At 35.1% G+C, this 14202-nt stretch overlaps 1 protein-coding gene across 1 annotated transcript in view; it reads right to left on the bottom strand.

Annotated features, from left to right (window-relative positions):
- LOC107658393 (stabilin-1-like) overlaps positions 1-7849 on the bottom strand; it is a 36198-nt gene extending 28349 nt beyond the window's left edge. The window contains exons 1-10 of the mRNA XM_016446918.1: positions 7603-7849; positions 6117-6247; positions 5927-6042; positions 4031-4107; positions 3358-3427; positions 3175-3270; positions 2957-3067; positions 1976-2163; positions 1758-1888; positions 27-154 (exon numbers count right to left, since the gene is read on the bottom strand). Of these exons, the coding sequence (XP_016302404.1) occupies positions 27-154; positions 1758-1888; positions 1976-2163; positions 2957-3067; positions 3175-3270; positions 3358-3427; positions 4031-4107; positions 5927-6042; positions 6117-6247; positions 7603-7656 (1102 nt within the window). The 5' untranslated portion in view covers positions 7657-7849. The remainder of the gene's footprint in view (positions 1-26; positions 155-1757; positions 1889-1975; positions 2164-2956; positions 3068-3174; positions 3271-3357; positions 3428-4030; positions 4108-5926; positions 6043-6116; positions 6248-7602) is intronic.
- Positions 7850-14202: the final 6353 nt, after the last annotated feature.

Raw genomic sequence — 14202 nt, 5'->3', positions numbered from 1 at the left:
AGGTCTGGTGATCTCTGCGGACCCACCAAAGAACCGAACGCTTCCAGTGAGGTTTCCTGCCTGACTGCCCTCTCTGTCCAGCTCCAGAACTCTTTCCATGAGGTTACCATAGCAACGTCTGCCATCGCCGATCTGCTGAGCATTGCAGCGGCAGCTGAAAGAATGAAACGTCTCGGTTTATACCCCTGGCCTTCTGTGAGCATCTGAGCAAAACATCTCAGCTATTCATGACGCAACAGAATCTCTCATTACTGATCTCTTTACAAGGTCATCCCTTATGAAAATTAGCCATGGTTTTACTACAAATAAAACCAAAGAAACCATGGTTACTATAGTAAAACCAAATTAACCATGGTTTTGCTATACTAACCATAGTTTAACCATGGTATTTGTAGTAAAACTGTGGTTATACAAATGGTAATCAATATGCCAAAAAAATCATGGTTACTGCACTTTCTATAATAAAACCATGGTTCATTTTCATAAGGGATTTTTTTGTTTTTCTACCAATAATATAATCAGCACGATTCAGTATATTACTACACAGATGTGTGTTAAAGATGCCATACATGAATGTTTCTTCCAAGGGAGAGCTATTGAGTAGTTAACGCAACGTCTACATAACATTTTCATAATGTTCAGGGAAGTGTTGTTCAGTTTTTCATGTTTAAGAAACTTCCCTTAAGAAGAAGTTAAATTAAAAACATGCATTTTTAATATTTAGTAGCCTACTTAAAAGGCAATAAAGCCCATATAAATTGTGTTTTTTTGCTCACTACTGCCACATTTCCCCCTTATAGACAAACATAGGTGGGCATCTTTAATTGTCTTTCATTTAAAATTTTTAAAACACATTTTTGCATTGCAACATTATTCAAAATTACAATTAAACACATTTTTTTCTTCTATATTCTTTTCCTTTTATATTAGCGCAATGCATCCATATGTGTGAATAATTAAAAAGTGGTACAGCAAACAATCCCATGCTGTTTAAATACTTAAAATAAAAATACTAAAAATAATGCATTTCAAATTACAGTAATTAAATTTAGATGCAAATGCATCCAAAATTAATAAACAAATTAATCTTAACTTATGCTGATTTATATTTAAACCAATTCCAAAAATTGCAATGTTCTAAAAAATAAGCTTAATTTTCATTAAACTAAATATAATTTCTTAAATTTAAAGAAAAATAATCCTATTTCAGGACCATTTTCGGATTGCAGCCATGACAAAAAACTTTTCCTCTAAATTATTTTGCTTTTAACATTACTGTAATGCATCCAGATGTTTAAATAATTATCTTTAGACTGTAATTACTTTAATACAATTAATTTGTATTAATACAATTCAGCATTAATTTACAATATAAAACATTTCAAATGTCCTTTGACAGATGGAGAAAACAAAAACAGAGAAGATCCTAAATATTTAAGAAAATATTTGACGCTAAAGAGCATTTCATGGTACTTTTCATGCAGTTAAAAAATATATAATAAAGCTTATTTAATTATTTAAAGACAATGCAGGAGGAAAAGTGTGGGGAAAAAATTGTTTAAATATCATTAAAAATTAGAAAATTGAAATGGTCCAAAATATTAATAATTTTCAATATTCTTATTGTTGGGGTTGAAATGTGACCTAGATGGACTTGGACAGGTTTTGAAAGATTCTCTCAGTCATTACAGTGGTGGTGTTGAAGGAAGTGAAAGTTGCCTTTGTCATGTTATCATGAGGGAAGCACCGGGACAGACCTGGGCATGCCGTCTGAGTTGGTCTCGCAGCGGGCGCTGACGTGGCATGAACCTGGTGCGCAGGCCGATTTTTGTGTACAGCCCTTCGACGGGTCGGACGATTCCATTCCAGGCAAACACACACATTTCGACTGGAGAGAAACACACACAAAACTCATAACAATTATGCATTGAATTCAACATTAGTTTCAGATTCTATCCCACAGTGCACTGCTCACCTTCCCTGGGCTTGTGAATTCACAGACAGAGGACTCTACAGGACAGCCCCCATTATTATTGTCGCAGGGGTTGATGGGAAGGCAGTGTTGGCCATCTCCCTTGAATCCCTCTTCACACTCACACTGAAACTTCCCACCGTTAAATGAACACTTCGCGTTAGCATCGCAAATTCCTTGCGAACACACGCCTGGAACAGGATAGAAGCAGATGACGGATAGGAACTAGCCTCTAAAATGGTTGAGAAACTTAAAGTCAAAACACTACAGGAAAAAGCTGTGTTTTCAATTTTGAGATTTTGGGTTATTTGGCTTTTCATAACATGTTGTGGAAAGAAAACATCAAAAAAAAATACTTTTGAGTGTTTATTTTATTGCAGTTTATCTATTTGTGTCTGTTACAGTACATATATTAAAAGCCGTTTTATCTAAAAAAGTTTTTCCTCCACTTTAGTAGCACTTACATACACCAAAACTTACAGTTTTATTCCCATCTATATTCTGAAGGATTTTACTGTGGGGTTTGTTCATATATAATTCGTTTGGTTTTATACAACATTTTATTCCTAAAAACATGGTTAAAATGTATATTTTCTGGCTGTCGACAGTATCTTCTGATTTATGGAGTGATAAAAAGAGATATCCAAAATCCCCTCAGTAAAAAGCTTTAACTCTAATATGTCAATAAAATTAAACATCTATTTTGAATCTGGCTTTATCCAGTGTTCTGGAAAATGTAAGCAAATATTTAATTAAACATAAACATAGCATTTCAGAGAACTTGAAAGATTAAAAAATGCTTGAAATTTTTAATGTCATCAATCGGCTGGGGAAATATGGTGCTATCTGTTAGTTAATTTTTTACCCTATTCACCTGGGGCGTCCTGCCTTAAAATTAGCTGAATATTAACCTACATTTTCAAAACGTGACACAAAACAAACATATAATGTAATATTTAACATGTCACTAAACATTAGAAGTACCTATACATGCATTTCCAGTCTTCTTGTATCCAGGAAGACATTCGCACACAGCATTTGTGTTGTCTCCCTTACAGTACGAATAGGCCGGGCAGTTTGAGCAAGATGAAGAAACTGCACAGGAAACAATAAGTATGATTTAACAAAATCAGCATGATGATATTTACTGGGAATAACTGGACCATGGGTAGATAAGCTTACAGAAATAGTGCCTAATTTACCTTTATCACACTTTGGTCCTGAAAATGGCGGCTGACAGTGACATTCGCCATCTCCGTCTGGTCCGGAGTTACACTTTCCTTGCACACAGCTGCACTCTACAATAGTTTTACAATTAAACAATTTTATCTCCAAACATGGTGATTATTAGCTTGTGATATCAGAAATCACTACAAATAACAGACCTGAACGGCAGTGGTCTCCATAGGCGTTCTCTTTCAAACATTTCTGGCATGCAAAACCTGTATATCCCTCCTGAAAAATTGTTTATTATTATTAGTAGTAGTAGTAGTACAGATAGTATTAGATACAAATGTCATTGAATAAAGCTTATTTAAATAAATGAATGACCATATATTTCATTAAAAAAAAAACTGTTGAATTAACATAAAATTAAAGTAAAAGAACAGATTATATATTTATTTATTTGTTTGTTTATTATTATTATTTTTAATTGTGATATTACTGGCCCCAAGAAAGCTTAAATAAATAATAGATTAAAAAACTGTGAAATCAAAAACCACCATTTATTTTATATCACTTTAATAAAACGTTAATAAATATGCATCTATTTCAACAAAAATGTTTGAATTAACATAATATGTAGAAATATATAACTCAGATTTTTTTTAAAGTAAGTCTAATTTACATTATTAGTATTATCTATTTATTACTTATTATTTATTTATTTATTTTGTGTTATTACTTGCAAAAACAAGGCAAATGAATGAATGAATAAATCAATAAACAAATAAATAAATGTGCATCTATATTGACAACAAAACAAAAAAATCTATTTACTTTAAAAATATTTTAAAGTTTACTTTAAGTAAAAGAAGGTAACTCATACACACTTACATTACAAACACAGGTGCCATTTCCAGAGTCACATGTACCATAACCATTACACATCTTTCCGGACCAGCTAGGGCAAGCTGGAAAAACAAACAGAAGTTATTAGAAAATTTATCATTTAGTAGATACCTTCTTACCTAAAGCAATGTACATTTGAAGCAGCAATCTTTGGGTTTCCTGTTCAGACATTTAACCATATAACTATACTTAACTGAAGTTCAGAAGAAACTGATGGTCTGAAAAATGTTAGGACAATTACATCTTATAGATTTTAATGTATTTTAAATTTCTTATTAATTTGTCATAATAAATAATATTTCATATCCTCCTGAGACCCAGGGAACAAAAGTTTTGTGAATTTAGTATTTTTTTTTTGTATTATACTCATTACATTGTTTAGAGCATGAGAATGTTTTTTTGAAAAATAACACATTTTATTAATATTTTATGCTATGTCCTCTGTAGAGGACACCAGGACTAATTTTTTTTTTTAATAAAAAGACATGAATGAACATGCATAGGCTAAAAAATTTTGATTATTTTTTTAACCACCAATAATTTTTTAGGTTTCAGGATTTGTTTACATCAAACTTTGTATAAGGATTATTCTCAACTATGTTATGAAAGATATAAAAGAATGATTTGATATACCATTTTGCTTTATGAAATATGTGTGTAAAATGGCCATAAGAGGGTTTTCCCATTGTACACAATGTAGGCCTATCTATTCACTGTATCTAATTTGCATCTTAATGTGTTCTTGGGCAACATTTGATGAAAAAAATAAGTGTAATAATGGGAGTAATAATTGGCTCTAATATTTCATAGGAATATTGAAATATAATTTATTTCCCTATTCATTTATTGTGTCTCCTAAAATGCGTAATAAACATGCTTTTAGTCCCGGTGTCCTCTACAGTGGACATGTATGAAATCGATGAACCGTTTCGTAACAGAAATTCATATTTTGATTAGAAACCCCATAATATTTTCATGAGATATTGATTTATGACAAACTGTTTTAAAAATTGTCAGATTTAAATGTTAATTACAAAATATTATCTTATTTCCATAAGGCTGATGATACACAGGGCAACTTTTTGAGCAATTTTGCCAGGCAACTTTTTTTGAGCAAAGTTGCTTGGGCACTATCCCATTGAGAATGGGTAACAAATTTCTATCTGGATAATTTAGATCAGTCGTTGGCCCGCCCGTTGACAGCAACATTCCCCAAAGTTCCCTGGCAACATTGCTCAAAAAGTTGCCCCGTGTATCATCAGCCTAAGAGTGTTACATTTGATCACTAAATTAATCTCAGCCATTTTTAAAAACCAAGGAGAGGGAGTGGGTCATGGTAAAACTTCCAAACATTTGGTATCTCTGAAAAGCCCTGAATGCTCTGTACAGGACTTTCAGACTTAAAACTGTGGCATGTATATATTCTCAGAGAAATTCACTAAAATATACTGTCCACTAAAGAGGACAAAAGTTTATTCCTGGCCCCAGGAGGATATAAAGCGATGACTTATTAAAATTAGTGCTGTCAAATGATTAATCGCGATTAATCGCATCCAAAATAAAAAATGTTGTTTACTTAATATATGCATGTGTTTATTATGTATATATAAATACACACACATTCAATATATATTTTGAAAATACTTACATGTATACATTTATATGATTATATTTTACATTATATATAAATATATTTAATATATAAGCATAACATATTTTCTTGAATATATACATGCATCTGTTTGTATTTATATATACATAATAAATATACACAATACACACTCATTTATTATTTTATTGATTTTGGAACTTTTTTAATCGTTTGACAGCACTAATTAAAATCTGAAGTGCAGAAACACTTTTTAGGTCATGGTAACTCACGCAAGCACAGGGGCCCCCAGAAGCCAGGACAGCAGTGCTGGACTGTCGTAACGCCCTGACAGCTATGAGAGCACCCTGACAGCTCTACTTGACGACTGCCAATCTCCACAACGTATCTGAAACAGCACAGAACACATTAGACACAAACGTTCTGAGCGAACAGAAAGGAAAAGCCTGGATAATCACACACCTGCAGATATCGGGGTTCTGGGTGATCTTCCTGAACCCTCGCGGGCAAACGACGGCGGCGGAAGCGGCGCAGGATGTGCAGGGAGTCCTGTAAAGGACTGTAACGGGCGCATCGCAGCGATTAGAAATGGCCTGGAACAACATAAAAACAAAAGGTGGCTCGAGAACAAGCATGTCATATCGCTACTGTGCACAATTCACGTAAACCAAAATCATTGATGTATTAAAAACCTAAGCGAAAAACTATTCTTTAAATGGGAATATACTCTGTGGTAAAGTAGCCTACCATTTTTAGTGACGAGTTCAAATGTTTATGCCATAGTATAGTACTTCATGGCATTAAAATATCATGGTATTGTCATGGTACACGTCCAAAAACGAGATAATATCATATTCACATACCATAAACATATATAAGTAGGCTACCATGTATTTTGGGCATGTACCATGAGAGTACAATACATGCACTTAAGTGAAATACCATAGGCTACTAATTACCATTGGTTGTATCTAAAAACCTTTGTATATTCATAGTATAAATCAAAGTATCATCTGATTTCAGCTATGTACCATGGTGACACCTCTTTTCGTAAGGCATTTGAATAGCATTTCAAAGAAAACCACCGTATAACCTACATGTACATGTCCAAATAGTATATTAAAAATTATACCACTCTTACAAAAACATTCTAGGCCAGTACCATGGTTCAGCAATCAGTTACAAAAAAATACCAAAAATTATGCATGGGACTAAGAAAATTTCGATTTGTTTTGGGCATGTACTATAGTGCAACATTGTATTCATGGGAGTACCATGTAAATACCATTATAATTTGTACTACCAAAGTCCGAATACAAAAATATCATAATATTTTTTAAAGTGCATATTTATATGGTATAGTATTTACATGGCCCTTAAATAAATACCACTGTGCATGTACAAAAATATTTTAATAAATCATTTAAATACTGACTTAAAGATGTAAACAACCGCTTTTCATGCAACTTTCCTGAATGTATCTGTCATACTATCTATCGTAGTAAATAACTATAGTATAAATCAAAGTACCATTGTATTACCATCTGATATCAGCAATGTACCATGGTACCACCACTTTTTGCTAGGCATTTACATATTATACAATGCTATTACCATAGTGCATGTCCAAAAAAGTATTACTATTAATTAAAAAATTATACCACACTTACAAAAGTGTAATGGGTCAGTACCATGGTCCAGTGATCAATCACTAAAAAATACTAAAAAGTAGACATGGTACCATGGAAGTATCGATTTGTTTTGGACACTATGGCAGTACTTGTATTGGCAATACCATAGTACTTTTTAGTCCATATTCACATAGTATAGTATTTACATGGTCTTTCAATGAATACCTTGGTATTACCACGGTACATGTCCAAAATAAACTTTTAACAAATCATGTAAAAAGTTACCTAAACAAGCAACCGCTTTTCATGCAACTTACCTGAATGTGTGAAGTCCACAGTACCATGAGTCCCAAAATGTGAAGATAAGACATGTCTGCTTCCCCAAAGCCAGTAAAAAATCCTGAAAAGTTGTCAGATAAACATGCAACACAAACAGAACTGCCTTTCCTGAGACCGGCCACTATCTCCAGTCACTGGACACAACAGGACGTCTCGATTTCTAACATCTCCAGAAAAACCTCTTCAGATCTTCTCACTCATGTACTTTCAAGGATTTGCATGTTGAACAGCTTGACACTGAGTGAGAGAGGTTTGATGTGACCACACAGCGGCTTCAAGCAAGAGAAAGGGTGAGAAAAACATCTTTTCCTGACAGGAAAATCACCGGATTTCCTCTACCGCATCGCCTCAGTGATGGTTTGGGAAGTCCATGTTTGTCAGCTGACAAGATTGCAGATTTCAGCAGAATTTGAAAATGGCACACTGACAATTAGCACTTTTTTTTTCATTTCACAGGGTCACATAAATAGCAAGTGCCAGTAGCACTAGGGTTAGAGTTGAGGTTGACTTCTTATTAAAAGTGAGAAACTTGCGAAAAAACAAGATATTTAAACAGTGACATTCACACATTTAGTAGCACATTTATCTAAAATATTTTATCAGTTGGCGTTTTCTGTGGGAATCGAACCCATTACCTTGAAGTCGTTAACATCATTTGAGCTACAGGAATGATAAAACGAAGTTTGAACAATCCTAAACTTTTATATCTCCTTTTTACCTTGAAGAAAAGTGTTCTTTGTACAATTTCATTTTTAATGCAGTTGTTGAAAAAAAAAAACAACAACAAACAAATGTAATTTGAATGGCTAAATTCAGTTTACAGATTACAGTAGATAGAAATTGGAAAGCAGACATTCTATAGGAAAAAAAAACAGCAGCGTTCACCCTGCAGCACTGCTGTGTCATCAGTTTGAGACTTTGAGAGTTCCTGCTATTGTGTCTGTCTGCTGAATAGTGATACTATTGACAGAGATTTTCAAAAAAAAATTGCTTTAAAAGAACACAAAATTATTAGGGCACCAGGTTTAAAATGGTCATTATTCTTATATTGTTTTTTGTTATTACTATTTAGTTAACTGATATTTGTGCCACATAATAATTTGGGATGTTTGCTAAATATTAAACTCATTTTGTATCAACTTGTCCTGACATAAAATGGTTTAGCTTTTTTACTTTTCTAAATGATTGTACTCTTTAATGGCAAATGATAAAATAGGCAGAAAGAGGGACTCAGGCCATATCTAGAGACCAGAATATTACAGAGTCTTGGGTTTGAGCTCTGTCGGTATGCAACCAGCCAGAACACCTTAGCAAATTCATAATAATGCACTAAAAACAGTCATAACACCTTAGCAATTGGTAGAAATGCACTAAAAACTACTGAGAACACATTTGCAACCACATAGCAACACCCCGGCAACCACCTACAACACCTTAGCAACAGCATAGCAACACCCTAGTAACTGCATAACAGTGCACTAAAATTGTTCAGAATACACTGGAAACCAGCTAAAAAGCCTAGCACCAGCTTAGCAAAGCGTGAAAAGTCACTCATAGCAAGTAACACCCTAGGAACCGCATAACGATGCGCTAAAAACCAATCCAAACACTCCAGAAGATCCTAGAACATCACCATAGCAACCCCCCACAACCACTTCAATCACATTGCAACACATTAACAACTTATCCATTACTTAGCAGTGCATGAAAAAGCACACAGCCTTAGCAACCGCATAGCAAAATTCCAGGACACCCTGGAAACCACAAAACACCTTAGCAACAATAAAGCACTGCTCTGGCAACCGCTTTCCAACAGCACCCCTACAACGTGCTAAAAGCCACTCAAAGCTCATTAGCAACTACATAACAACAACCTGGCAACCACATTAAAATGCCTAGCAATGCATTTAAACCACTCTTTTTTTAAAGATTTGTTTTTGACGTTTTTGCCTTTATTTAAATAGGACAGTGTAATGACAGGAAGTGAGAGAGGAGGCGGGATCGGAAATGGTCCACGAGCCCGGATTCGAACTCAGGATGCACGTAGCGCAACCATATATATGTATAGCAACAGTAACTAAGGAGGGCGGGTTTTTGCGAAGAGTCAATTGCGAGTTTATATTTCACAGTTCTGAGAAAAGAAGTCAGAATTCCAAGATATAAACCCACAACTGTGAAAAGAAGTCAGAATTGCAAATTTATCATGCAATTCTGAGAAAAAAGTAAGAACTGCGAATTTAGTCATTTTTCAGAATTATGAGTTTATATCTCACAATTCTGAAAAAAATGTCCTGCAATTCTGACTTTATAACTCACAATTTCAAGTTTATATCTTGCAATTCTGACTTTTAAACTTTCAACTACGAGTTTATATCACACAAGAAAAAGTCATAATTATGAGATAAAACGTCACACCTCTAGCAGAGTGCTTCAAAGCTAATGCTATAAAGACAATGGCCAGTATTTTAAAACTGAAAATTTCCCAGAAACAAAGCATTGAGTGAATCCAGCATGACCTTCACCCAGGCCAGAGTTTGCCTACCAAGAAATAACAGGAAGTGAAGGGGTCAGACTGACAATACCAGCGCTGGACACATTAATTCACCAGCACAGAGCAAATGTTTCCTGCCCTTTTTCACTTGTGTGCGACACGCAGTGTTTTAAATTACAGTGCTGAAAAATACCAGCTTCGTCAGTTTCCCCGAAGCACTGTTTTTTTGCGTGACCCCGTGTGCGTGTTCGTAAGCGATCTGCTAGTGGTCAATCAGACCATCAATGTTTCAGCAACAGGCCCCGTGCACACTGGGTTTCAAAGCAGGATCTAATATTGCTGACTCTCTGTCTTCGAGGGAACAACATGGGCTGGAGATTGAAGAAGAGGTTTTTTTTTTTTTTTCCGGTTTGCTCAACTAGGCCTTTGGTTGGTCACGCAACACTTTAGTGTTTGTTTGTCCAAATCTTTCTGTTAATTACACAGCTAGTATTAAAGATATGAATTTAGTTACAGGCAGATTTACCTAGCATTTTAAAGATTTTATTAATTGAATTAATTGGAAAATAAACTAAAACAAAAACATAAAACCAATAAAAAATATGAAATATATTGTAATAGTAATAATATTATATGAATATAATATTAATATATTGAAATAAATATATTCAAATAAATGAACAAATTAATATAAAAAATCCATAAAACATAAATATATTTACATTTTACATTTAGACATTTAGCAGACGCTTTTATCCAAAACGACTTACAAATGAGGCCAATGGAAGCAATCAAAATCAACAAAAGAGCAATAATATGCAAGTGCTATAACAAGTCTCAGTTAGCTTAATGCAGTAACTTACACGTAGCAAGTTTTTTTTTTTAAATCATATTATACATAAAAAGAGAACAGATAGAATAGAAAAAGAATAGAGCAAGCTAGTGTTAGAGGCCTTTTTTTATTTTGTTAATTGTATAATAAATAAAAAGAATACAAATAGATAGAATACAAAAAGATTAGAGAAGCAAGTGTTAGTTTATATATGAATACATATTTATATTTAGTGTCATAAATGAACATATTCATTCATTGAACTTATAACCAGCACTGTCACATCAAAAAGAAGAAATAATAAACAAACAAACAAAAATACACATAAAAAGTTAAGTACTCTTTGCAGTGGCGGCGCTAGGGCGGGGCTTGATGGGGCTATAGCCCCATCAGAAACTTGCTTAGCCCCAGCACAGCAAAGGGTTAAAGGGTTAGTTCACCCAAAAATGAAAATTCGGTCATTAATTACTCACCCTCATGCCGTTCCAAACCCGTAAGACCTCCGTTCATCTTCGGAACACAAATTAAGGTATTTTTGATGAGTTCTGACAGCTCTCTGACCCTCCCATAGACAGCAAGGCTCCTTACACGATCGAGGTCCAGAAACGTAGCAAGGAGATCGGTAAAATAATCCATGTGACATCAGGGGTTCAACCATAATTTTATGAAGCTACGAGAATACTTTTTCTTTAAAGATACTTTATAATAAATAACAAATACTTTGTCTTTATTCAACAATTCGTCTCCTCCGCATCACCCTGGCGCCATTTTGGAGAGTATCCACTGGACGCAAACAGCATATGCTGTTCTGTGTCAGCCGCACCACACGACTACGATTTTTCATCCTAAATTAAATAAATTTTATCTATACCCAGATAGCAAAATTCCTGAGGCCCAGATCAGGCCCACACACCTGACACTTTCATCTGGCCCACATACCGCGTGAAATGATAGCACTTGGGCGGTCCGCTCCTGTTTGCCAGATTTGGGCCACAAGCAAGCCCAAGGAAGGCCGCATGTCAGCCATGAAAATAAATAGGGCTGGGCAAAAATATCGATTTTTTGATTAATCGTTTTTTTGTTTAATGACGTCGATTAGATATCGATTCTCAAAAGCCGCGAATCGATCTTTTCCGGGATTTATTTCAGCACACATTTAAAATAAGATCTGATTAACGTGAATCTTATCATTAGTCTTCTCCACTAGATGTCACCCTTATTTACCTTGCGCGATGTTACAACAGAAAGCCTGTCATTCATTCAGCGCTTATCATGGCCATACGCATGATTCGCAATGCTCAGGTGAAATGCTATAGTAATACTATAAATCTGCAGAAGCATTTGATATCACTCATAAGGCGCCATGATTTCCGCAATGAATGAATGGAGGATGGTGCAGCGCACTTTGTTTACTACACACATACTAAAGCGTCAAAAAATCGAGAATCGAATCGAATCGAGAGCTTGCGAATCGAAGTCGAATCGAATCGGGACATCTGAATTGATACCCAGCCCTAAAAATAAATAAATAAAATAACCCACAACTGGCCCACATTGATTTTAATTCTGGCCCAGATCCAACACCTTGCTCCAGCCCACATACTGTGAAGAATGATGGCACTTGGGCGGTCCACTCCTGTTTGCGAAATGTGGGCCACAAGCGAGCCATAGGAAGGCCGCATGACAGCCATGACAATAAATAAATAAATAAAATAAATAAAGCAGAACTGGCCCAAATATGGGCCACATTTATTTTCATTCTGGCCCAAATTCAACACTGGATTTGGGCCTCAAGTAAGCCTTAGCATTGCCGCATGTAAGCCAACCAAATAAACCAAAACTGGCCCACATTAGGCCCACAGTTGATTTTTATTTTAACCCTGATCTTCCCCACACTCACATGGCCCACATGCTGCATGGAACGGTGGCATTTTGACAGTGGTCCACAAGCAGGCCACTGCACAGCCACATTTTAGCTAATAATGAACCAAATAAACCATAAATATACATTATCTGGGCCACACTAAGCCTTAAGTGAGTTATGCATCAACAATACTCAACATATTGTAAAGAGAAATTTAAAAGTGTCCTCCGTCATTCTGGTACAGGTTGATCTTAATTTCAGCCATCCAAAGAATGCTTTTCCAGAAGTGGTCTGGTTTTTATTTTTTTTATTGTTTTTTGGTAAAGTCGAATCAGGCCTTGTTTGCAACTTGTGGTGAAGCCTCTGCATTTGCTTGGTCTTCTCTTGATTGTAGACTTTAACAGTGACATGGCCACTCCTAATGTTCCTGCTATCTCTCCGATAGATTTGTTTTGTTTTTGAAGCCTAACAATTGTCTGTTTCACTTGCATGGAGCGCTTCTTTGACCGCATGTGGTTCACAGCAACAGCTTCCAAATGCAAAATGGCACACTTTAGGCCCTGTCCACACGGAGACGCGTTTAGCTGTATACGCATACATTTTGTATCGTATAGGCGTTTCGTCCACACGGATCCGGCGTTTTGGGAGAATAAGTCTTCTCCGTTTTTAGTGTATCTCTGTGGCAGAATTACAGCGCCACATACTGGTCTGGTATGTATACTAACGTTACATCGTTTTGAGTCGGTTTTGTGGTTTCGTGTGGACACAGATATTTCTTGAGACAAGGAAAACAAAAAAAAAGATCGGATAGGGAAAGCTCTGGCTTCGTGTGGACAGAAAAAGGTCTTAAAAAGTCTTAAATTGAACTTGTTCATGTCTGCAGAAACCCTGCTTAGAATCAACTCCAGAACTTTTACCTGATTCATGTAGAAATAACGAAGGAATAGCCCACACCTGTCCATGAAATGGCTTTTGAGTCAACGGTCTAATTATTTATGGTCCCTTGAAAAAGGGGGGAGGTACATATTAAAGAGCTGTAATTCCTTAACCTTTCCTCCAATTTTGATGAGAATACCCTCAAATTAAAGCTCAGAGTGTGCCCTTTAAGCCCATATTGTTTTGGTCAGCGGCTAAAATGATAAAAAAAAAATGTGCCTGTGTCCAAATATATATGGACCTAACTGTATGTGTGTGTGTATTGATGTAAAATTTGTGTTCTTGACAGGACAACAAATAAATATTATTTAAACAGATATTATATAAACAGAAATTATTTTTACAAACACATGACAAACAAAAACTGTTTTTGTATTCACAGCCTGAATATATACCTCTCTCCAGATTTTGTTTTGGAGTTTTTCCAGACTGGATTTTCCATTCTGTTTATTTTT

This window comes from Sinocyclocheilus anshuiensis, unplaced genomic scaffold, assembly GCF_001515605.1.
Source record: "Sinocyclocheilus anshuiensis isolate Anshui unplaced genomic scaffold, SAMN03320099.WGS_v1.1 scaffold795, whole genome shotgun sequence".
NCBI classification, from domain to species: Eukaryota; Metazoa; Chordata; class Actinopteri; order Cypriniformes; family Cyprinidae; genus Sinocyclocheilus; species Sinocyclocheilus anshuiensis.
Note: the sequence above shows the minus strand (reverse complement) of the source record. Positions and strands in the feature narration are given on the sequence as shown.